At 46.3% G+C, this 25,477-nt stretch overlaps 1 protein-coding gene across 8 annotated transcripts in view; it reads right to left on the minus strand.

Moving 5' to 3' along the window:
* SHANK1 (SH3 and multiple ankyrin repeat domains 1) overlaps window positions 1–25,477 on the minus strand; it is a 111,095-nt gene that overhangs the window by 51,978 nt on the left and 33,640 nt on the right. For 5 of the 8 annotated variants that reach the window (XR_014162163.1, XR_014162164.1, XM_081883758.1 and 2 more), the window contains exons 3-12: window positions 22,112–22,315; window positions 17,617–17,688; window positions 16,706–16,814; window positions 16,449–16,600; window positions 13,247–13,414; window positions 12,895–13,011; window positions 9,996–10,073; window positions 7,933–7,999; window positions 5,462–5,747; window positions 2,777–2,943 (exon numbers count right to left, since the gene is read on the minus strand). Coding sequence is in view for 6 of the 8 variants with exons in the window: in XM_081883758.1 (XP_081739884.1) it covers window positions 2,777–2,943; window positions 5,462–5,747; window positions 7,933–7,999; window positions 9,996–10,073; window positions 12,895–13,011; window positions 13,247–13,414; window positions 16,449–16,600; window positions 16,706–16,814; window positions 17,617–17,688; window positions 22,112–22,315 (1,420 nt within the window). In the remaining 2 variants the exon portion in view is untranslated. Of the gene's footprint in view, window positions 1–2,776; window positions 2,944–5,461; window positions 5,748–7,932; window positions 8,000–9,995; window positions 10,074–12,894; window positions 13,012–13,246; window positions 13,415–16,448; window positions 16,601–16,705; window positions 16,815–17,616; window positions 17,689–22,111; window positions 22,316–24,138; window positions 24,251–25,477 lie in introns of those variants that run through there. The other 3 variants (XM_081883759.1, XM_081883756.1, XM_081883760.1) reach the window with 3 other exon arrangements.

Consider the following 25,477-nt stretch of genomic DNA (forward strand, 5'->3'; position numbering starts at 1 on the left):
GGGTGTGTGCGCTCGAGAGATCTTGGCATGAAATCGTACGAGATCACAGCACCCAAAAATGGCCACTAGTCTCCGTTTTTTCCAAGACATTTTTTTCCACCAGGCCCAGCATTGGAAAGAGACATCCTTAGGGAGCTGGGAAAGGACTAGAGTTGCTGACTAGAATGCTTTTTTCTGGGGCTTCAATGAACACCAGTTGTCCACCATTGTCAATGCCCCCAAAGCCCTAAAAAAAAATCCTTAGTATGCTGTGTTGAAAGCTTTTGATGTAGAGGAACATTCAAAAATTATGTTCTCCATCTGCCCTCTGAAGTGATACAGTCCATTGTACCATTCCCAGAATTCTGCATTCTCAAGCCTACTTAACTGTAGCTTCTGTAGACCAGGCCTTCAGTAAAACCTGGTCCCTTATCTTAGGAAGAATAGGGTCTCACTCCCCCCTAGTAATTTGCTTACTGCACAGTGTCTTGAGATCTTCTAATTCCTTTGGAGATGGCTAAATACGAGTTGGCTGGGTTTTCTGCAGCATTTTTGAAAGCCAGAAGCCATCAACACCTTCAGTATCAAATATATATCTATAAGCATCTGCCCAAGCACCATGGTCCTCATCTAGTTTGTGATCCTATAGGCACTTACTTGGGAATGAGCTCCATTAAACTCAGTATAGGTTTGCTCTGAAAGTCTTTGTAAAAAGGTCTAGCTGACCAGCCTTCCACTGAGCAGTGCAATCTGCAGCAGTTAGACCACTGAACTCCTATTTGTGAGTCCTCTGAAATCACTTACACACCTCCATCTTGTATCTTACTAGGAGATTGTCACACCTTTCATTTAAGGTCCTATGACTGTGTTGTTTCACAGCATTTCTTGTACTGACAGCATTTTTGGAGTCTTGTTTCACAGCATTTCTTGTATTTGTAAATTGAGCAACGGCACAATTATAAATCTTGTATAGATTTCACTGGCTGTTGCCTGTAGAATCAATCACCAGTTCTATAGGGCATGTTCTTGGGGGCAGAGATTTGTGCTGGTTCACAATTGCTCCCCACCCCATTCTTACTTTTAGCCCTGCTTTGTACAACTGCACAGGAGTGCAGAAGGAAGTTTCTTATTTGTAAGCCTGTGAAGTGACTGGTCATCCTCCAACGTGGTGGCAGTAAAAGAATGTTGCGGTCCTCAAAGAAGAAGCTAAGCAGAACTGTGGTCTGTGATACAACACAGTTTAAGAATCACTGCCCTAGAATATCACAGCCCCATTGAACACAGCGGGTGCACTTTCAACCTCATGGCTCTATCTTCAGTAGGGGAAATATCATAGCTCTCAATGACAGCACATGCTTTGTATTTGGGGTTTGATTCCCAGCATTTCTAGTTAAAAGGATCTGGTAGTAGGTGATGGAAACGACATTTGCCTGTGAACCTGCAGAGGCGCCACACCAGCCTGTAGAGACAGAGGGCGGTAACACCAGTCCTATGCAGAACAGACTCACTGAAGTTAATGGACACGGCTTAGCTTCATTAATTCCGATGGGTCGACTCTGAATAGGACTTAGTTGAATACCGCCCAGTATTGGGCTAGATGGATAAATGTTCCACAGCTTATCTAAGGAGACTTCCTACGTTCCGACAGAATATAACACGTCTCTTATTGCAGGTACCGCAGTTCAAAAATAATCCCTGCTTCACAAAATTCTGATCTGGCCACCTTTCTCTGGACACAGACACACACTTAAGACAACGGGCCACTCATGCGTGGCTGACAGATGCACACCAAGACATTCTAGACACCAACTAAAGACCACACACGCACACACAAACAAACACAAGCCAAGCCTCACAGTTTCCCTGATTCTCAGCTACAGCTGTATCAGCCAAACGCAAGATTCTGAAAGTGCCAGGTAGGGGGCAACCTCCCTATACAGTCGTACCTTGGTTCTCAAACGCCTTGGTACTCGTACGTTTCGGCTCCTGAGCACCGAAAACCCAGAAGTAAGTGTCCTGGTTTTTGAATGTTTTTCAGAAGCTGAACGTCTGGCGCGGCTTCCGCTTGAGTGCAAGAAGCCGCGCCTTGGTTTTTGCATGGTTTTGGGAGTCAAATGGACTCCTGGAACGGATTAAGTTCGAGAACCAAGGTTCCACTGTATTCAGAGAGAGGCTCAAGTTCCTTCCTGACTAAGGGACCCATCAAACCCTACCATCTGGGTATATATTGTTGTTTCTCCCTGGTCCCACTGAGTGTAAAATCTGGGTTTCCCCACTCCTGCTGAGAAAACTGTGTGGGCACATGTTGGGGGAAGTACAGAGCAACTCCATGATTTTAAACTGGGTCCTTAAAAACCCCCAAAACACTCCATGGAGACCTCATCTACCCCGCATGTAACATGTCTTCGATTTCCCATAGATCCAGATCAGCCTTCCTCAACCAGATGCTGCCAGATGTTGCTGAACTGCAACTCCCATCAGCTCCAATGGTCAGGGATGGTGAGAGTTCCAGTCCAAAACATTTCCAGGGCTCCAGACTGGGAATGGCTGGTCCTGAAGATTCACTCCCTGGCATCAATGGAAGGGATGGGTAGGACTATGATTATAATTTCTCTCATTCTCTCTAGGGAGCCCAACTGTTCTGCTTTTTCATGTTTTTTGTGTGTGTGAGGCTGGCTACGACAAAGTCAAAGAACACCCATGATAAGCCCTTTGGTCTCTCCCAAAGAACCCAGGCGCCGTGGGGCTCAGAGAGATTCCCTAGGCAATCCAAGGGTGTGCGCAGAGATCAACGTACCCTTGATCTTCTCGCCCTTGCTGATGGAGAGCTCACCCTCGGCCTGGACCTGGTACGGTTTCACAGCCATGAACGTGCGACCAGGCACAGCCGAATAGAGTTTCCGCTTCACTCCCCGGCTACTCAGTGTGCTTCCCCCAGCAGACTCCTTCTGGTAGCCACTGGAGCTGCCAAGAGAGAGAGATACCAAGAGTTAGGCAAGTATAATCCGACCGAGTTCTGACCCTGACCTGCATCTTTCTCCTCTCGCCCCTGCTCTACCCTACAGAGACAGGCTTCTTGCAAACACTCTGATCTTCCTTGTTGGCCTGGAGGGCCAAGCTATGCACTAAGTTAAAATGCATGTGCTCACTTCAATCTTTCTGTCGTTATTATCATCAACATCACTGTCATTGTCACCATCCTTTAACATGACAGCAGCAGGGTTCCCTGTTCAGGATTCAGACTGCAGCATTCGAGGAAAGGGCTTCATGACCCTTCCTCCCTGCACCATGATCTCAATAAAAGTTTCCTCCCAAAGCTGTTACCAGCCCAGGACGGAAGCTGCTACTTCTTGGGCAATTAGTAGCCGGGGGGTGGGGTGGATTTTCATTAGGACTGCTGCAAACTCTCCATCCAACCCTTGATGACACATTCCTGGTTGCCTCTTGCTATTCTTTTGGAAATATGTAAATTTAATGCACATTTAATGTGGCAGAAGTGTGGCCTGTGATAAAATGTTGCAGCGCAGAGTGTTCATAGAATCATAGAGTTGGAAGAGACCACAAGGGCCATCGAGTCCAACCCCCTGCCAAGCAGGAAACACCATCAGAGCACTCCTGACATATGGTTGTCAAGCCTCTGCTTAAAAGTGTTCTTGTTCAGGATCCCAGTCAGCCAGCTCGGCCTTCTTTCAGGAGACTCCATTCCATTCTTCCTCCCCATCCTGGTCTTCTGGTTCCCCCAGCAACACTTAACAAACATCCTATGCCCACAGAGCATAGTCCAAATCGGGCTATTTTTGGATAACCCCTCGGTGCTGTTTTGCCTACATAAGGATCCACACTGAGAATGGATTTACTCTTATTCCTCCTGTCTTTTTTCTCCAGTGGGGCTAATAGCAGCTTCAAAGATTTGTGGTCTTGATTGGGAGAGCAGTGCAGAAATGGGGGGTGGGAGGCGGGGATTTAAACACCTCCACCTGCCCCCAACGCTGCTGCTCTGGTAAAGATGGAAGGCTATCCCTCCAACTATTTTTAAGGTGTTGTGTTTGGCTTTTTAAAAAACTGAGAAATTTTGATCCCCCACATCATATCCATTTCAGCCCTTAGCCACTCTTTTTCCCAAGAGGAGACAGATCTCATTCCATCTCAAGGGTGTGTTGGATGCAGAGAATGGTGGGAGGAACCAGCTGGGGGAACCCCAAGTGAAGAAGGCTTAGAGCCCGGGGGTTGGTGGTGGGTCGACGACGAGTGGTCAGAGGGAGAAGACTGGGAAGAGGAGGTGTTGGAAGCTGAAGTGGTAGCTGTGCTCAGTGAGCTGAGAAAGTCTGTGGCACAAAGAAATCCACTATGCGAGGCAGAAGCTAAAGCAGGAGACAAGGGAGGCCAAGAGGCAGGTATGGGTCAGGCTTGTGAAGAGGCACATGTATCTCCTGCTGTGACAAGCTCCCCTCCCTCCTGGTCTCCCAGAATCAGGAGAGGCATGAAGAGGGAGAAGCAAAGACAGGCCTGCAGATGCAGTCTCTGATTGCTTGGGAAATGCCCTGGAGAGGTGGAGACATTGCTGGCTATGGGGAGGTGGGAAACTTTAGTCTCAGCAACTGCTTCATGGGAGAAGACTTGAGATTAGGTCTGACACTCCTGTGCTGATCTTGCTTTGCTAATAATCAGCTAACTCCAATTTGCTCGGGTGATTTACTGCTGGCTCACTCCTGCCGGGTGTTCCTGAACCTGTCCGATCCTGGCAGCTGTGCCATCAGCAAACGACTTGGAGACAGATGTCCAGGGCCCAAGCAGCAGAATGTGCAGGAAGCACCCGGGTTCCCCCAGCAAGCAGCAGGCTGGATCGCCACATTTTGAAATACACATTATCACATAAAGAGCCCCCAGTAAGACCATTAAGTCTAGGGTCTAAAATTATCCTGCTGCATCACTGGATCCCAGCCCCTTTCAAAGGGGAACCAGGTATTCAGCCCTCTCCCCCTACTCTAGAGTACCAATGTGGCATTCTGGAGGTCTTCCCCTGGCACAACAAAGTCCCTGGATGCCCGCCACACCATTCATTATGAGGCACCAATGTTTTCTCCCTTGAAAAGTACATAGAGCTGAAGCTGGAGGAAGTGATGAACTTTCCCATTTCCTCTTATCAACTATATGTGCTTTTCCAAAACCAAGATTGGCACCTGAGCATCTCAAGAGAAAGCGAAGCAACCAAGAAGACAGGGGGAAAGGGGAGCAATTTAGGTGACTGAGGAACGCAGAATAGTTGGGTGAAAGAATAGGTGCCAAAGGAATCGGGGAAGAGAGAGGGCGAGTGTTTGTGTGCATGGACAAGCACACACACTAGAACCAGTGAAACAAATCCTCTTGAAATTGCAAAAGAAATCCACTGTAATCTTCATCAAATCACAAATCACACCTGTCTCTATTGGCTTATCTCAGATCACTGAAGCCTGGAGCCTCACATATGAAGCCCCAAGCCTACCTGGGCCGACCGCGCTGCTTCTTAGCCTCGTCCGTGTGGCGCCCGCGTGACGGAGAGCGGCTGCGAGCACCACGGGGACTGCTGGAGCTGCGCAGGGTTCCCGTGGTGATCTTCTGGCTCTGCACGGCCACAGTGGCAGATGGGGTGGACGGCGGGGCATAAAGCATCCAGTCTGGGAGGTTCATGCTGGTGTCGCTGTTGGCTCGCAGCAAAGTGTGTGGCACCGCCAGGCTCTGGGAGCCGTCCCGACGCCGGCTGACGTATTGCGGGGTCTCCTGGAAAGGGACTGAAAGGGACGGCCATGTCAGAGGACAGGTTTGAAACAGGAAAGCTGGGGAGGAGAACATCATGGGGATTTGTACCCTGCAACCAAAAGCCTTAATGGGTTGTGAGCACAGCTGGTGCAGACCTGTGTGTTACGCTGCAATTTCTTGTGGGAGGCTAGCATACTTAAATGTTCAGGTGGTGTTGCTGAGCATGCCGTTTAGCTTCTCGGGACTCTCACCTTATGTTTTTGGGGAAAAACATGGTTCTAGGTCATATGGTCGCACGGATGTGCTTGAAAACGCGTGGGAAATGCCTGTTGGAAACCCAGAAGCCCGAGGGGCAGCTGAAAAAGGTTTCCAGCAGTGAGGGAGAAGGTTCTGGCATCCTGCACAGATCTTTGTCGCTCCCCACTGACTGGCAAAATCTGAATGTGTGAAATGGGGTGACTTGTTGGCTCTAGGGTTGAGTGGGGACCTTTCCCCCAGAAGTGCCCCCAGAAGACCTTCTGTAATGCTGGCGGTCTCAATGGCTGTGAGCCTACCTGATAACCATGGCTATGAGCTGCCATTTTACATTTACTGCAACGTCCCACAGTGTCCTACATAGCCTTGCTATGGAGCACTGTGGAAAATCAAAATGGCAGCCCTCAACTTCCCACAATGTCCTGTAATGGTACTATATTGGGCACTCTGGAGCACTGTGGGAAATTTAAGATGATGGGCAGGGATCAGTGCAGGCGGATACTCCCTCCCCCACAAGATTCTGGGGTCCTGGCAGCTGCCCAAGGGTGCTCAAACTGGGCCTGGAAAAGAGCAGGCAGGAAATGGCTGAGAGGAAAATGGAAGAGGTCAAGACACTGATAGCGTGGAGAAGATTATGACAGCAACAGCGGTGCAGCAGTGAGGAAGAGCTCAGCTATGAAAGTCAGGCTGTGCCTACCAGGGCTTGCAAAACATGCCAATTTCCTGCAAGTTAGCACAATTTTAAAGAGAGCCCAAATCATGTTTTAAAAGCTCCAGTAATGCAGCAGCCTGGATAAACAAGTGAATACCTAGGTGCCACCATTAAATGTCCAGTTACCTGGGATTTCTTCAGCGCTGGTCTCTGTGATGTCAACTAAGTGGCACAAAACAAGCAGTTGGTGCCATATCCTACTGCAGGCCTAAGGCCCCTACAAGCTTTCATTTACATTTTGGAATGTACACTTCGTGAATACTGCTAAGGCAGAAGACAGTAACATATAAATCAATTGTACAGTCTTGCCAAGGTTTTCTATTTACTTTATGAATAAAGAAAATGCAAAAACTAAGGTGTCATTTGTGAAAAGAGGCTCAATGCTGAATTTAAACCAGTTCAGCTCTCATGGGCTACAGGCATCATAATGCTAAACCCTTGTTAGAATGAACCAAGACTTTCCAAGGTTGTTCACTTCCCCCTCTTCTGACACGGCTGCAAAGGGATTAGAAGCTTCCACTTCTGTTTTAGATCGAAGTTGTTTAGTACGTCGTCCAAACACTAAACTGTGGTGAATCTTAACCATACTCAGTGAAACCAAACCAGCTTCATAAACCACAGTTTGAAGATACGTTGTTTCCGCTAGCGATTGCTAAGATTAACCACAGTTTGGACAACTTGCAAAATTTACGTTAATCTAAAACAAAAGCAAACGAACATGAATTATTCCTTGCAGCTGCACTGAAGGTGAAGGTAGAGGAACATGCAATCCCAGGGCGAGAGGCTAGGTTCATTTTCATAATGCTAAATTGTGGCTTAGTGTTATGACCAGACATGCTATTCCACAAAGTTCCCTGGGAATTGTAGTTGTGAAGCATTCCTTAAAAATTATTTTCCTCATTAGAGAACTACAATATTCAGGGTGCTCATTGGTACTGGTGTGTGTGGAGGGGGGAAATGGCTGTAGGGGAGGAAGTGTAGCCATATAGCCAAGAGGACTTACGTGTGAGTAGGCATGTTCAGTGGCGTAGCGTGGGTTGTCAGCACCCGGGGCAAGGCAAGTAATTTGAGCCCCCTAACCCGTGGATTTGCGCCCCCTAACCCTAACCCCCAGATATTGTGCCCGGTGCGGCCGGCCCCCCCTGCACCCCCCACGCTACGCCACTGGGCATGTTATCTAATTGCACTGCAAATCCTTTATGTTCATAGTGGAGGAATGTTAACAGCACCCACCCTGCAATCAAACTCACCAACATCTGAGTCCCGGTGGCTCTTGATCAGCTCTCCCAGCTCAAAATTCCCTGTAATGACCGCAACCTAACATGGAGAGAATATGTGTATGCACAATATTTATTTTTCCTCAGGAGCACTGACAAAACTGTACAAAACTAGGGATCTAGTTTGTTTGAGAAGCTCAAGGCTGCGGTGATTGGATCCCTACATTTGGCCCTCTGTTGCCGGAATCCACTAGCTACCCAACGTAAGGCAATTTATTAGCCCACCCTGCGGGCTAAAACTGGAGAAACTTGTGTCCACTTCAAAGTGGAGATTTCACATTATGGCTTGCTTCTTCATACACCCACCTCCCCAATCCCTGATCCTGAAAAATTAAATATCAGGGAGAGCAGTTTGAACATGGGTTTTCCCTGAGTTTTCTATGGTTTAATAGTAGCACATCGTCAACATCATCCTTCATATGAACCTTGTCTGCAGCTTGGGGTGATGCAGCCCAGACACAGGTTTAGCACAGCCTTGTAAATAAGTCCACTAAATTTACTAGACTGCCATTTATTTATCTTTTTCCTAGTACAGGGTTGAGCTCTTGCATCCTTCCTGGGTTGTCTGGCATAGGAGTGACGGAGAACCCTGTGCCAGCCGGTTTACTTACCTGCATGCCACTCCTCCTTACCCAAGCTAGCACACCTTACCTGCTATCTATGAGAATGTGCCCAATTCTTCACCATGCCTCTTTCCCTTCCTAATTAAATATACACCCCACTTTCCCCCCACGGAATGCAAGGTGGCCTACAGGGGACTCCCAGGCAATCTCTCATCCAGGCGTTGGACAAAGGACTCCAGCATATCTGGAGAATATGGGCCTTAACTCATGCAGAGTTGAAAGGAATTCTGGGTCTTACTCAGGTTATACCACTGTATTGTCCAGGACCTCATGCTGCAGATACGTTCACATTCTCTGACTCAGTCTAGACCCAGAGGCGGCTGCTTTAGCTGAGCTGCTGCAGGCCAAGGAGAGGTTTGCAGTATATCAGCTAAAGGGAGGGGCTGTGGCCCAGCAGTAGAGCATCTCCTGTGCATGCAGAAGCCCCCGGGGGGCGATCCCTGGCATCTCCAGATAGGGCTGGGAGAGACCCCCAGCCTGAATCCCTAGAGAGCCACTGCCAGTCAGTAAGAAATTACTGAGCTGGATGGACCAATGGTCATTAGCTCAGTATAAGGCAGCGTTCTATGACTTCTATTGATTCCTACAAGCAGGGCAGAGCTACTGGTCCAATTTGCCTTCAGAACTCCCAAGCACCCTTTTTTGCTACAGTATTTTGAACCAGGGCTAGGGGGACTGTGAGCTCCATCTGATGGTTTTTGGGATTTAGTGCAAGGTGGAGATGGAGAAACTGATCCCTATGCTATGCAGAATTAATGACACCGAGGCGCCAATGCTGGCGACAAGGTGAGAGCGCCTAGTTCCAGATCTACAGAATCAGCCAGTAAAAGAAATGTACCTATTTCCTTGTGAGAAGTGCAGGGCAATCGCAACAAAATGAAACCAGGAAACTATTATTCCATAGTATGATAAAGGTAAAGGGACCCCTGACCATTAGGTCCAGTCGTGGCCGACTCTGGGGTTGCGGCGCTCATCTCGTTTTATTGGCCGAGGGAGCCGGCGTACAGCTTCCAGGTCATGTGGCCAGCAGGACTAAGCCGCTTCTGGCGAACCAGAGCAGTGCACGGAAATGCCGTATACCTTCCTGCTGGAGCAGTATCTATTTATCTACTTGCACTTGACGTGCTTTCGAACTGCTAGGTTGGCAGGAGCAGGGACAGAGGAACGGGAGCTCACCCCGTTGTGGGGATTCGAACCACCAACCTTCTGATCGGCAAGTCCTAGGCTCTGTGGTTTAACCCATGGTGCCACCCACGTCCCTTTAGTATAATAGATCCACCTAAATCCCCAAACACCCATATTGACATGGGCAGAGACAAGACATTCAGGGGCTCAGCCCTGTGATGTCTTGGTTCAGATTAGGTCAGTGTGTCCCACTCTCGCTCTCCCTTGAATCCAATTCACCACACACACCTGGAAGGCAGTCTGACCATGGTTGTTCTTGATCTCTTTGTTGGCTCCCCGGTACAGCAGGATGCGGGCACAGCTCTCCTGGGAGATAGGGGAGGGGGAGGAGAAAGAGAAGTAATGAATAAGGCACATCTTCCCTCCATCCTGTTCTCGGTGGACAAGTTGCCAGCAGCTAGCTCTAGCAGAGAGGGTTCACCTGTGGCACACCGAGTGCTGTGGGACTCCAACTCCCATCAGCCTCAGCCAGAACAGACAATGGTCAGGGATGATGGGAGCTGTAGCCCAACAACCTATGGCAGTTTACAGGTTAGTGACCCCTGATCAAGAGATCTGCAAAGGTGCCAAGAATGTGTGTGCATCGGTAAGTCCCAAAATGGGTTAAATGAGATTAGAATTTATTATAAGACTACAGTGCAAAAAGTAATATTTACATCACTTGCTCTGCATGCTTTTGCCTCTGAGCTCACCCACAACTGTCAAGTAACTCCTGGAAGGCTGCCCAGAAAATAATCCAGTCCTTGGGCTGAAAAAGGTCCCCCAACCTTGCTCTGAGATCTGCCCATACTACCTATTACTTGAAGGATAGTGCAAGGGTTGTTAAAGGTAAAGGGACTCCTGACCATTAGGTCCGGTCGTGGCTGACTCTGGAGTTGCGGCGCTCATTTCGCTTTATTGGCCGAGGGAGCTGGGCCCATCCAGCCCCCGGGCCCTAGTTTGCCTACCCATGGGTTAGGCAATTTTACTGTTTATACCCTGCCCATCTGACTGGGTTGCCCCAGCCATTCTGGGTGGCTTCCAACATATAGGTAAGGTAAGGGACCCCTGACCAGTAGGTCCAGTTGTGGCCGACTCTGGGGTTGCGGCGCTCATCTCGCTTTATTGGCCAAGGGAGCCGGCGTACAGCTTCCGGGTCATGTGGCCAGCATGACTAAGCAACTTCTGGCGAACCAGAGCAGCGCACGGAAATGCCATTTACCTTCCCGCCGGAGTGGTACCTATTTATCTACTTGCACTTTGACGTGCTTTCGAACTGCTAGGTTGGCAGGAGCAGGGACTGAGCAACGGGAGCTCACCCCGTCGCAGGGATTCGAACCTGCCGACCTTCTGATCGGCAAGTCCTAGGCTCTGTGGTTTAACCCACAGCGCCACCCGCGTGCAAGGGTTGTTACGACTGCTGGGTCTTTCTCACTGCCCTACCACTGTTCACTTCCTTGCAAAAGGCAATTGGTGGTGCACTCAAGGCAGGACTTTAGGGCAGATGTCAAGAGCCCAACTCAGCGGAATGATCAGGAGAGCCACTAAACACAGCAGGGCTGTCTTATCACATGTTGAAGTCCACAAAGTAATACACATTGCCATCTAAAGAGGAGGTGGAGGGGCATAAGAGGAGACAGACTTTGTGCTGGTCATCATAACCTGCCTTGCCCCACCCTCCAGCCCTAGGAGCAACTGGAAAGAGGGAAGAGAAGTTCAAAGATGCTTTTTTAAAAATAATTTGTTAAGTTGTGTGTCTTTGTTTCTCAATTTGTACTGTGTTATTTTATGCACTGTGACTTGCTGTTCTTTTTATTGATTGGGGCTTAGAAATTATTTATTGTAATTGTTAAAGAGTGAATTTCTGTTTAATCATTATTTGCTGATAAGTAATTTTATTGTGTACTATGATATTCTAACGGATTACTGAATATTAGTTTATTTGATACAAGTTGTTTATTTTAAAGTTATGGTTTTTAATGACATTTTTGTACTGGATCAGATTGTTATATGGCGTGTGATCTTTGTGGTTTCTTCAGCTTGCAAACAGCCTGGTGTATAGCAATATAGAAAGGCCGTATACAAATTTAAAAGTGAAATGAAATGAAATAAGGCCTACAGTATAAAGTGACCTAACTGCAGCACCGGCAGCAACAGCGAAGAGGATGTCTATCAGGGTCTCTTTGAAATTGGACGGCAGGTCCTTCTTGGGCTTTGGCCGATGACCCAAAAAGGCAACCCCTGATTCAGTGCAATTCCTCCCTGCTACCTGCCCATTTCCCACAAGTTCCATCCCAAAGAGGAAAGGCAAACTTGGTTTGAACACAGCAAAGGCATCGGCCTGACCATTCTCAAACTGTTGTATGGATGGGGGTTGGGGATCAATTTCGTCCACGTTTTAATGAAAAACTACCAAATGCACACTTCACAGAGCCAAACCAGTATGTGAACCGAAACACAATCGTTCTTTGAAATCGACACTTCTCTGAATTTTGTGATGCAGTTCGCCAACCAGACAAAATGTACAAAAATGCATTATATATTAGGATTTATTTATTTATTTTGCACAATTGTGTATTGCCGGGGGAAATGTGCAATACAGTGGTGCCTCGCAAGACGAAATTAATCCGTTCCGTGAGGCTCTTTGTATAGCGTTTTTTTTTGTCTTGCAAAGCAAGACCATTTACACCTTAGCGGATTAGCGCTATTAGCGGTTTAGCGGCTTTTAGTGATCAGCTGTTAAGTGGCTTATCAGTGGATCAGCTGATAAGCGGCTTAGCGGCTTAGGAAAAGGGGGGGAGGAAAAAACCCCCGCAGGAACTCGCAAGACATTTTCGTCTTGCGAAGCAAGCCCATAGGGAAATTCGTTTTGCGAAGCGCCTCCAAAATGGAAAACCCTTTCGTCTAGCGGGTTTTCCGTTTTGCGAGGCGTTCGTCTTGCGGGGCACCACTGTACAACGCTGACCAATTTTCATGAGAATTTTTTTTTTAATTAAACAAATCACAAATTGCTGCAGGAGAAACCCAAGTGGAGAAACCCAAATTTAAAGATTTGGAAGAACGCAAAACCAAATCAGAGAGAGATGACCATCCCTACAGGGCGTGTTATGTGTGCTGCATCTTCTTTTTCTACATCCGCCATTCCTACCTTGTTGTAGAGCGCGCAGATGTGTAGCGCCGTGTTTCCGGACGCATTCTGTGCCCCAGGCTCGGCGCCGTAGAAAAGCAAGTGCTCCAAGTGCTGTGAGTGTCCGTGCTGGCAGGCCTGGTACGTGGGGAAGCAGAGGTCAGGGATGGAAGATGTGGGCTAGATGGTCAGATGGACAGGTGCCAAGTCACAGCCACCCCCCTCAATCTTTAGGCTTGGAGCCAGCCCTGGCAGGAGACACACACAGGATGTAAGATGGGTAACCTAGCCCTCTCAAGCACACAATCCAGGGCTGCCAGACAGGGCATCTCAAGAGCGCGTGGAAGCTCGGCCGCTATATGCAGGCCCTTACCTGGTGTATCTCTTGCCAGCCATTCTCGTCAGTGGCGCCAATGTGTGCTCGGTTGTAGAGCAGAAGCTCGCAGCAGCGCGGGTCACCTCCAACCATAGCTGTGTGGTAGAGCGGAGTCAGCCCGCGGCGGTCCTTGTAATTGGGTGAGCCTCCCAGGTCCAAGAGTGCCTGAGGGAGGAAGACAGGCCGGCAAAGGCAGGTTGAGCCCAGAGTTGTTTCATGCCCCTTGAGGAATGAAACATATTGCTCCTCTTGCAGTAGCTTATTGTATGGGCTTTTGAAGGGGCACCTGTTTACACAGGCATTCTCTTGCTTAATAATAATAATAATAATAATAATAATAATAATAATAATAATAATAATAATTTATTTATACCCCGCCCATCTGGCTGGGTTTTCCCCAGCCACTCTGGGTGGCTCCCAACAGAATATTAAAAACACGATAAAACATCAAACATTAGCACATTCCCATTCTTTTAATCATTTTTGGTCTGAGTGTCCCCATATGAATGCTGTGATGTGCTAAAGAGTATATGAAAAAACATTGTTCTGGAGTAAGCATATCTGTATGTAACAAATGAAGCTTTGCAGGGTTAAATAAAGAGGAAAATGGTGTAAAAAGTATAAAGATAGAGGTAATCTATATTACACACAACAATTTGAGCAAAAATTTTGAGGTCTTAGAACAAAGGAAGGAAGTCAATATGTGTATATGTACGTAATGATTAGAATGATGATATGGTTTTATTTGTAGATGTGTGTTTTGTTTTGTGTGTTTTTTCCTCTTGGGTTTTGTTTTGTTTTTCTTGTTTGTACTGTTTTATTTTGGATTCAATGTTTGTAAATTTTGTTGTAAATTTGCATTGAAAATAATTTAAAAAAAATAAAATCAAACATTAAAAACTTCCTTAAACAGGGCTGCCCTCAGATGTCTTTGTAAAGTCAGATAGTTGTTCTAAAGAATCATGGCAAGAAAAATTGATGGACTATGCAGAACTGGCAAAATTGACATATAGGTTACGGGACAAGGATAACTGTGACTTTAAGGATGAATGGGAACCTTTTACAAAGTATTTGAAAACGCAACAAAGCGAACTGGACTCCTTGGCAGGTTTTGAATAAACATTCACAATTTTTTGTTACTGATCATAATAATAATTAGCTAAACAGTTTGAAGATCTACACAATTCTGTAACATGCAGAAAATAGCGTTATTGGAGAAACCAAAGACTGGAACTGAGGGAAGTCGGGGGGTGGGGTGGGAGGATGGGTTTTGTGGGGGGAGGGAGGAAAACCGGGGGGGGGGGGAATAAGGATATGTTTTTGGAAAATATGTTTTGTTATAACTTTGAATGAATGAATAAATAAATAAATGAAAAGTCAGATAGTTGTTTATTTCTTTGACATCGAATGGGAGGGCGTTCCACAGGGCGGGCACCACTACCGAGAAGGCCCCTCTGCCTGGTTCCTTGTAACTTCACTTCTTGCAGTGAGGGAACCGCCAGAAGGCCCTTGGAGCTGGACTTCAGTGTCCGGGCTGAACAATGGGGGTGGAGACGCCCCTTCTTGACTTGAACCTCCTGTTTTAATTTCTGCACTGTTTTAATTGGATTGTTTTATTGCATATTTTAATCACATGTGCTCATACCTCAATGTTTGTGTCATTGGTTTTTATTATTGCATACTGCTTAGAAATCTATTTTGGCATGAAGCAATATATACATTAAGAGTTATAATTATGATTAATAACAACATAGAATTGTAGAGCTGGAAAGGACCCCGAGGGTCATCTAATCCAACCCCCTTCAATTCAGGAATCTCAACTAAAGAGTGGCTGGGGAAACCCAGCCAGATGGGCAGGGTATTGATAATAAAATTATTATTGTTGTTGTAAAGCATCCATGACACATGGCCATCCAACCTCTGCTTAAAAACCTCCATGGAAGGAGAGTCCACAACTTCCCAAGGGAGTCCATTCCACTATTACTGTATGGGGCAAGTGCCAAAGGGGAGCAAGTAAGGAAGAGCCAGAGATCGTTGAAAGGCTCTCAGTTCCGGCGCAAGAGAAAATAACTTAGCTGATCAACATGGAGCCTCCAAAAGCGTGACTCCTCCAAAAGTGCAGGCGGTGGCTCTCTCCACAAAACATGCACCATAGCTGTGGTCTTTTAAATGACAGCCTACCGAACATGGTAGCCCCTGCGCAGAGACACACTATGGATCCACAGACTGAAAGCCAGAGTGGCCCCTTCTGTGACCCTTTGGCTAGCAAATTCAGATGGCATGGAAACATATTGGATTATGTTTAACAGGGAACCCAGAAGATCTGCACGCGACACAAATCCTGGCATTAGTTTGGCAGCTTCTTGTGGCAGCGACCCGTCCCAGCAAAATATTGTAAGAGCCTCCAGGAAGATCTGGCCTGAGAATGTAAGAAGACACAAGATCTAGCCACCTGGGAAGAATGGCAGATGAAGGTGATGGACTACATGGAACTGGCGGAAATGACTGGCAGAATCTGAGACCAGGGAGAAGAGTGGGTGGAGGAAGACTGGAAGAAATTTAAAGACTATCTACAGAAACATTGCAAAATTAATGAATGCTAGAAGGTTGTTGGAATGAAGTTATGTGGTTTTAGCAGAAATGTTTTAAAGGTTTAGGAAAAAACAGACTGTTAATTGGTGAAAGGAGGGAAAGTAAAGTTACATTATATTAAGATAAATTACAGGACAAAAATTGGAAAAGATGGAAAGGATTTGCTGAAATAGTTAACTGAACTAGAATACCAAAAAGGGAGGTGTGAGGAGGTCAATGAAACAAGCAAATGAAAGATAAGTTATGGGAAGATTCGATGTGGTGTTTTTTTATGGATTTTATTTTTCTGATTTCTCTTTTCACTTTTTCTTTTTCTTTCTTTTCTTTATTGTGATGTGTTGTTTTGTTTAATATGGTGTTTCTACTTTTTCTTTTTGTAACCTTTAAAACTTTAATAAATATTATTTTTTTTAAAAAAAGACATGAGAATGTAAAATGCTTTGAGCAGGGACCGCTCTTCTCATATATGCTTATATATAACAACAAAAGCATAAGGAGCCGGGAAGGTGGAGGAGATATGCTGCCGCTGACATTTTCTTCCGCTCCCACATCTTTATTCTCACATCTCCCAGTACAGTACTGAGAAGGAATTGGCAATTGGCATTACCATCAGGGCTGGGTAGTGGTGGGAGCACACAGCTTTGTGTAGTGCTGTGGCTCCATCTCTCGCCCGGAAGTCTATGTGGGCACCGCCAAGGCATAGCAGCCGGATCACGTCGATGGTCCCATCCAGCTGGGCAGCTAACGTCAAAGGCGTCTCTGCAGGGAAACCACAGGGTTACTATTGTGAGGAGAGGGGCGGGTTGTGTGGTGGGCACCCCAGGCTCCCCGACTCCCCCGTTTGTGTGCCCCCTCGATAGTTACCGCCAGTGTCGGAATCATGGTAGTTAGGATCCAGCCCTTTGTCCAGGAGCCGCGCCACTTTCTCGGCCGAGCCATGCTGAACGTACTCCAGGAACTTCTTCAATCCCGTCTGGGGAAAGAGTTGCCAGTGACAGCCATTGTGGGGAGGGAAAGGGAGGGGACAGAATACTGCAGGTTGAAAAGAGGAACACAGTGGAGCTGGGCCTCACGCTTAAGCCTCCCAGAGTGTCTTGCGGGCATGAGGGGCTCAAGCAGGTATACAGATGTTTCCTGCCTGCAAGGGCGCCGCTATTCATTTCCATGGAGAGTCCCAGGTGTGCATTCTTTTGCATTCTGGCTTATTAAATGCAACCTTATAAATAAGCTCACGAAAGTTACTAGCCTGTTTATTTAACTAGCCTGCTAAGAAACTACAGTGGTACCTTGGGTTAAGAACTTAATTCATTCCAGAGGTCCGTTCTTAACCTGAAACTGTTCTTAACCTGAAGTACCACTTTAGCTAATGGGGCCTCCCGCTGCTGCCGCGCAGCTGCCGCACGATTTCTGTTCTCATTCTGAAACAAAGTTCTTAACCCGAGGTACTATTTCTGGGTTAGCGGAGTCTGTAACCTGAAGCGTCTGTAACCTGAAGCGTCTGTAACCCGAGGTACCACTGTAATGGCTTGCAGCTCTATGCTAGCTCTGAAGCAGCGAAGGGGTGGCTTTTAAGTAAATCGCAATACTCTCATAATCTGTCTGATCTGCACAGTATTTCCGTAACAGAGCATACACGGCAACAGAGCTGGAATGCTGAAACTGTACAAAAATACAGGATTTTTAAAGCCAGCTGCTCTCCGGACAGAGATTTTTATTTCTATGGGGGGTTTGGGGAAGTGGGGGGTGGAGAGGTTGAACGGTCTCTCTTCTCTCACCTTAGTGTGGAGTTTTGCCAGCTGCTTCTCATCCAGGTTGGTCTGCTTGTAAACTCGGGTCTTGTAGCGGAACTGGAAGAAGTGAGGAAAGGGGAGAGATGGGGCTGTTACTGCAATTACACATCATGACACCTAACCATCTCTGCAGAGGCATGTCCCTCAACTCTAATCTCACACTTCCATAAGAAGCTCTCAGGGTGCTTGAAGCAAGATGAATTTCCCACACAGAAATCACTTCTATACAAGGACCCTCAAGTGTGGTTCGTCACTGAGGGAGACTAGGACATGTGCCAGGCAGGCAGTACATGCTCTGTCACGTGTGGCAAAACTAAATACAATTTCCTCAGTGCCCTCCAGCATTTCACATATTACAACAGGGATACATTGCCATACTTCTCACATCCCAGTTCTTATGCCGGGGTTACTGCCTAAGATAGGGAAGGTCCCCTCCACACTGAATACAGAACATAGGAAGCTTGCGTTATATCAAGTAAGATCAATGGTCTATCTGGCTCAGTATTGATGCCAGCTTTTTTGGACTACAAGTCCCATCAGCCACAGCCTGGGGCTGATGGGAGTTGTAGTCTAAAAAAAAACCTTTAAGGCACCAGATTGGGGAAGGCTGGTTGGTATACATGGACTGGCAGACGTAGTCCAGGATTTTAGGCAGAAGCCCATCCTGGAGATATCAGGACTGAACCTGGGACCTTCTACATGCCAAGCACATGCTCTGTCACTTGAGCTACAGCTGCTCCCCAGTTCTCTTCTCCACCTGATATGTGCTCTGCATCCATTTACTCTGCCACAATGTGACCTGAACTGTTTTAAAAGCCAGGAGGGTGTTGATTCTTTTTGTTAAAGCTATGCTAGAAAAACTTGACTGTTGCACACTGCACAGTAAACACTTCTAAGTGAACTTCATCAGCTGAAATATGTGAAATGGCTGCAGAGCACGCAGTACGTGCCACTTTCATGTCCAGGCGTGAGCATTTCCATGCAGGTGCACTAGAAACAAGGCAGATCCACACCATACATTCAAGGCACATCCTATGCCTCTTTGGGGATGTGGGTGGTGCTGTGGGTTAAACCACAGAGCCTAGGGCTTGCCAATCAGGTCGGCGGTTCGAATCCCCGCGCTGGGGTGATCTCCCGTTGCTCAGTCCCTGCTCCTGCCAACCTAGCAGTTCGAAAGTACGTCAAAGTGCAAGTAGATAAATAGGTACTGCTCCGGCGGGAAGGTAAATGGCGTTTCCGTGTGCTGCTCTGGTTCCCCAGAAGTGGCTTAGTCATGCTGGCCACATGACCCGGAAGCTGTACACCAGCTCCCTCAGCCAATAATAGCTTCAAGTTCCAGGCACCCTTAACAAACTAGAGTTCCCAGGATTATTTAGGAGACATAACGTGCTTTAAATGTGCGCCGGATGCCCTTGAAATGTATGGGGTGGATCTGCCCAATGTGTCTGGCCCTCCACGCAACCACAGATTTAACATCTATAGATCTGGAAGAAGAATGTCAACTCCAGATATCTGTATGATTCAGTACCTCCCACTCTTCAAGTAGTGCCTCGAGACATATCTATTTTCTCAAGTCTTCTCTAATTCGCTGGATTCATCTCTCTCTCTCTTGCTCCCCCCACACCTTCCTTTGCCTCATATGAGTCTATATATTTAGAATGCAAGCCTATGGTTTCATCATTGCTAATCTTAGGTTTTATACTGAATGCATACTGGGGCAGATCCAGAGGCAGCAAGTCATTCTTCAGTTTCATTTGAAATCAATGGGATAGATTAGTCATTACAAAGTCTCGTTGATTTCAGCGGGGCGGGGCGGCGGCGGCGGTTCCAGCCTCACTAACTTCTGGATCACCACATGTTTTTATTTAGAGTTGATGTATTGATAGGTATCCTTGATGTGTGGCTATGCACTCGTGAAACAGACAATTTTGTGATATACATCATGTGTTGGGTCCAGCTAAGTTTTACTCAGGGTAGATGCACTGAAATTAATGGACCTCTGTTGATGGCCTAGTTGGCTAAAGCGTCGTGCTGATAACACCAAGGTTGCAGGTTTGATCCCTGTATGGGACAGCTGCATATTCCTGCATTGCAAGGGGTTTGACTAGATCAGTGTTTCCCAACCTTGTGCCTCCAGATGTTTTTGGCCTACAACTCCCATCATCCCTAGCTAGCAAGACCAGTGGTCAGGGATGATGGGAATTGTAGTTCAAAAACAGCTGGAGGCACAAGGTTGGGAAACACTGGACTAGATGACCCTCAGGGTCTCTTCCAACTCTATGATTCTAAGTTAACTGTGTCCATTAGTTTCACTGGGTCTACTATGAGTGTAACTAACATTAGACACAACCCTTAACGGGACTTTGGTCCCATCTGGTCCCTGAGGCTCTCCTGCTTGACCTTCTCCTTTAGAATTCCTGGCTTAAAGAGGAAGAGGGGAAAGTGGCAGATTGTAGGCCTGGGGTTTTTATCTGAATCAAACCCGGTGTGTGTGTGTGGCAAAAGGAGCTTTTATCCTTTGCCTCCCAAAGTGGGTCCTCAGTGTCTACAGTTTGCCCAAAACAAAGGACCCCTTGAAAAAGGCTACTCTGACCAGCAGTGGTTCTTCAGGTACTCAGACAGGGATTGTTCATATTACCAAGACCTGGCTCTTTTAAACTGGAGAATTCAAGGATTGAATGCAAGACCCTCTGCATGTAAGGTATAGTGATAGTCCGTCCTCCAAAATTAGTATATGTCCTTCATGTAGCCTACAAATCTAGATTACAAATCTAGGGTCCTTCCAACTAGGGACATACAATTAACATTCCCACATAATATTTTGCTGTGACACATTTAATTCAAATTTGTCACTCTTTATTTCCCAAACATCATCCTCATTATTTTTATTATTATTTCTAATGACCAATGAGTATTTGCATGTGTTATGAATGCGGTTACTTGAAAAATATTGCCTGTACTGTTGTCATGACAGTACATGGAAGAGAAGCACCAGGAATATCTGTTGGGATTTTGTTTGTGTTTTTCCAGAGAGTGGATGGTATTGGGACAGAGCTACTTACAAAGTGTATTTGCTCATCCACCATTATTTCTGATCAAACAGGTCTGGCATGTTTTTGTAGTTTCCAAAACTTGCAAGACCCATTTGGTTAAAGATTACCGAGGGACTAAAATAAATAAAAATGACTGTTTCTACTATATGTTACAAGGGATCTATCATACCAATTTTAACTATCTTCCCTCTACCTCCCAACTATCTTAAAACAAAACAATTATCTGTCTCCAGATTTAAGTTGATAAAGCTTGGAGGGAAAGACATCCGACTTTCAAAACACTGGGTAAAAGGCTTCACCCTTTTATTTAAAATAGTCATATTTTCTCTTATTGCCTGACAACAGGCCTACAAGGCAACTGACATGCTTGGTTCACACATAATGCTAAGCTATGGTTTGTTGAGTCAAAGTGTGGTTTGTTAGAATGCTTGAACCTAACTCAGTAGATTAAGCATGGTTTATCTTTCTAGCAACAAATCATGATGTAAACCAATAGTTTGTGGCTTGTTCTAACTATGGTTTGGTGTTATGTTCAAAATGGACAACCTTGGTTTGTTGGATCATTCCACTCCAGATGCTTGACAAGCTATAGAAGCCAAGGGGAAGAACAGCTGAAGAAGAAGCCAAGTTCTAGAGAAAAAAGCTGTGGCTTCTTTTCTTGTCTGAGGGACGACTCTTGTGGCTCAAGCCATGGTTAAAGCAAATTATGGTTTAGCTTCATGTGAAAACGCAAAGAGAAAATTAAACACCCAATAAACATAATATTTTAAGGCAGTTGGGGCCTAAGGACAGCTGGGACTGTGTGCAATTATAGAAAATGCTCTTTCCCTATTGCCTGCTGCTCAATGACTGGGCTGGTGGTGAATAAGGGTTTGCTGCACCCTGGAACTGCATGGCCTAGTAACCAGGACCAAATAGTCCCAGGTATAGGATCTTCTCCTCACCCAGGTACCTGGGCAATTACTCACTGCTTCTCAACAGCAGTGGTGCATAACTGATGAAAAACTTTAGAGGGTGGGAATGATGATATGATCACTGCCTAGTCTTGTGGTGGGAGAAGGGGCACCCAGAGGAAATAATCTTCCTAGCAGAGTCTTCCAAATCATGTCTGAGCCTCTGTTGATGTTAATGATATTAGCACTTTCCTTGGCTCTGCTTTTTAACTCTGCTTTGTATTATTTATACAACTGGTCATTGTAAGCTGCCTTGAGGGGCTGAAAGGTACAATAAAAATATTTTATAAATAAAGCATTTTAAAAGCATGCGTGTGTGTATTGGGGCGGGGGATAGCACTGACATCTCCTTTGCAACCCTTTTACACGGCCTGGGCTATTTGTTTTTATATTGGCTCCCAAAGGCTCAACGCCCCCTTGGCGTTGGCAGTCCTCCCTTCTGACTACAGTATGCTGTAGGACCAGCAGACTTACCTCCAGGTAGGGCACTCCCTTCTCGAAACTCTGAGGGTACTCGCGCAATAGGCGCTCTTCGTCCAGGAATTTGGCATCCCGCCCATTGGTGGCTGGCTGGAAAAGCCCATAGTTCAGCACGTCCTTGAGGCTTTCATTGAGAGTGCAGAGGATCTGTTGCTTTGCCACCCAGATGGCCGCATCAGGGTTGAAACGTAGGCATTTCTGAAATGGTTTTGGGCCAGTGGGAGAGGGAGGGGTGGAATTGAGAGCAAAAGGAATGCATCAAAATGGCACAAAGTGGCACCTTGTTTTGAGTTTGCTCTAAAGCAGTGTTTCGGCCCTTTTAAATCTGGTTTATTGAGCCACATCCTCTCTTTCTTCCAAGGGACTCAAGGCAGCTTATAGCATTCTGCCCCCCCCATTTTATCCTCACTACAACCCTGTGAGGTAGGCTAAGCCAAAGGACCTAGTGATCACTTGTCCAAGGTCATCCTTGTGCATCAAGGTCATCAAGCTTAATGGCTGAAAGGGGATTTGGACCTGGGTCTTGACCACTCTAATCACGATGCCACACTGGCTTAAAAAAAAAAAAAGGATTTAATACTGATCTTTCTACATCCTGGGCTATACATTTTGTGATGGTGGGTGGGGGGGGAGTGGTAAGATTACATAATGTGGGGAATGAGCACAGAAAAGTCAGGATCTAAAAAAGAGGTAGCTTAATAAATTTACAGTTTTTTGATTGCAGAACAAGATTGTACAAGAATATTCCTTTTGCTCAGCTAATTTAGTTCACAGAGAGGGGGCTCTTTGACCACCTCTCCCACAACAGTCATGTTGGGGAGAAACTATTATAAAGGTAATTTAACTGTCAGCACTCCCAGACCTTATGCGTCTCACATCCACATCATATATTTAAAGCTGGGAACTGTAGCTCTGCACGGTCAGCACCCTGAGCAAACTACAGTTCCCAAGACTTTCCATTACTGTTAAAGTGCTATACAGTAATGGTTAAATGTATGGTATGGTTGTAGTTGTGAACAGATCCTGTAACTGGTTGCTGATGTTCACGGTAATTTTTTAAATAAAAAACCCCTCCTTAACAAAAATCAGCACTTTTCTGTTCATCCCAGCTGCCTTTGCATTCATCAGCCAGGAGAACACTAGAATTATGTTTTCCCACAGTGCAGAATGCAGCCTGCGTATTTCCCATCTTATCTCCGCAAATGAAAGGGACTTTTTAAAAACAAAAAAACCAAAAAGCACTGTTAATTGAAAGCTGAAATCCAGGCTACGGGCCTGCAGTCTCCCTGAGGGGACAAAGTCCCTACAGGCCTCTTGCAGCTATTGCCTGGGGCAGTCCTAATTTCGAGTGATTCCTCAACAGAGAATTCCAGGCAAAATCTGAGAAGTAATACAGACATCGAGCTACCAAGAATTTCATCGTAAAACGAATTACAAGAATGGTGACAGAGGGCCTATCTGTAGGCAGCCTCTCTGTTTGTGTGTGTGGCAATGGCAGTGTCTGTTGTAATGCAGTGTGTATGAGGTGTCTGCAAACCTGCTTCACCCCGGTCAAGTCTTTAGCTGACCCACACCTGACGTCATGTATGCCCTACATATATGATGTCAGATGTAGGGGTGGTGGGGGTGGCTTGCAAAGCAGTCTTATAGGCCAAATGCTGGGCCTTGCCGGCTAAATTAGGCCTGGTGGGCCTAATTAGGTGCGCAGGCCAGAGGTTCAACACCACAGGAATAGACAGTATATGTTGTCCCAAGTCTTCCTCTCACTGCCTCTGCATGTATTATTATTATTATTATTATTATTATTATTATTATTATTATTATTATCATCATGCCCTTCATCCAGGTGGGCTACGGCAATTTAAAATACAACACCAAGAGTATGCAACATGTACTCTTCTTTCATCCCCGATGCGCTGTCACTGCCTATCCTGACAGGCAGGCAAGACACAACGCCTCTTCCCATCAAGGAAATTGCTAGGTTGAGAACGCAACATGCCAACTTGATTACTCCGATTTACATTTGCGGCAGGGGCATTTGAGCCGCACGTGGCGCAGGCCACGTCCAAAGGGATGGTTCCCTGAGTCTGAGGCATGCTCCGTCAGCAACAGCGCCTGCCAGTCACTGGGTGCATGCGCCCCATGGCCTCCTCTGCCACATGCAGCGGCTGTAGGAAACGTGTGGGTACCCGTGATGAGGGTGCAACGGGCCAGAATGGCAACATATTTATACCAAACGGACCCACACATAGTACTCTTGCAAGAAACTCGTAAAGCAGACAGGAAAAAACTCCTTATTTACACAGTCAAGGGTCCGTTTCTGATTTGATCCACTTTTCCTTAGGACATCCCTACTTTCATTGGAGAAATGTTGGCGGGTATGGTAGGATGTCCCTGTTTTCATTGGAGAAATGTTGGAAGGTATGCATTTGACTCAAATGGGATTGGTGTTCCTGCCTTTTGCTCTTTTTACGGCACAAGGAGTTTCTCTGCATGGCTCTCAACTCACGTTAGCACCAATACTCTCTCTTTCCAACTACCTCCCTGCCTCCTTTCCTCACCCCTCCATCTTCCAGGGTCAGATTTTGGGAGTGGGGGGAGGGGAGGGGGTCATGAAGGGACAACCAGCCAGACACATGGTGGCAGTTCCATCCCTGTTTCCATGGTCACAACAATTTGTGATCTCTAGCAACGGTTTCCATGGTTGCCCCTGTGAATAGAAATGGGACCCAAGATGAAGGGGGAGAACAGCTTTAAAGAATCAGTAAAATGTTATGGGTTTGGGTGTTGCTGTTTTTTTTGTGGGGACTCAGAAAAAAGAAAGGGGGCCTTCTCCAAAATAGTGTAGAACAAACAAACAATGGCCTTTGGGTAGCTTAATGTAATATTCACATTTTAAACCCCATTCTCCCAAACACTGCGTACACAGAGAAGTGGTGTTGTATGGTGTGTGTTTGGATATGAAGATGCAGGAATAGAGGACTCATACAGCAACGGCTAAGTGAAAGAGACTAAAGGTTATTTTATATCTCATTAAGTTTCCATCTGCCCTATTTATTTAAAGTACTTTCATGCCGCTTTTGACAAACATGGTTTTCCCCAAAGAATTCTGGGAACTGTAGTTCATGAAGGGTGCTAAGAGATGCTAGCAGACCCCTATTTCCCTCACAGAACCACAAATTCCCAGAGCTCCCTGGGAAGAGGGATTGACTGTTAAACCGCTCTGGGAATTGTGACTGTGAGGGGAATAAGGGGCCACAGGGGGCGTCCCTGGCATTTCATCGGTACAATACTTGGGCCAACTCCGAACACCATCTAGAACAGATATGTGTTCTTCTAGAACAGTGTTTCTCAAACTTG

Source organism: Podarcis melisellensis (assembly GCF_964234715.1).
Source record: "Podarcis melisellensis genome assembly, chromosome: 13".
In the NCBI taxonomy this organism is placed as follows: domain Eukaryota; kingdom Metazoa; phylum Chordata; class Lepidosauria; order Squamata; family Lacertidae; genus Podarcis; species Podarcis melisellensis.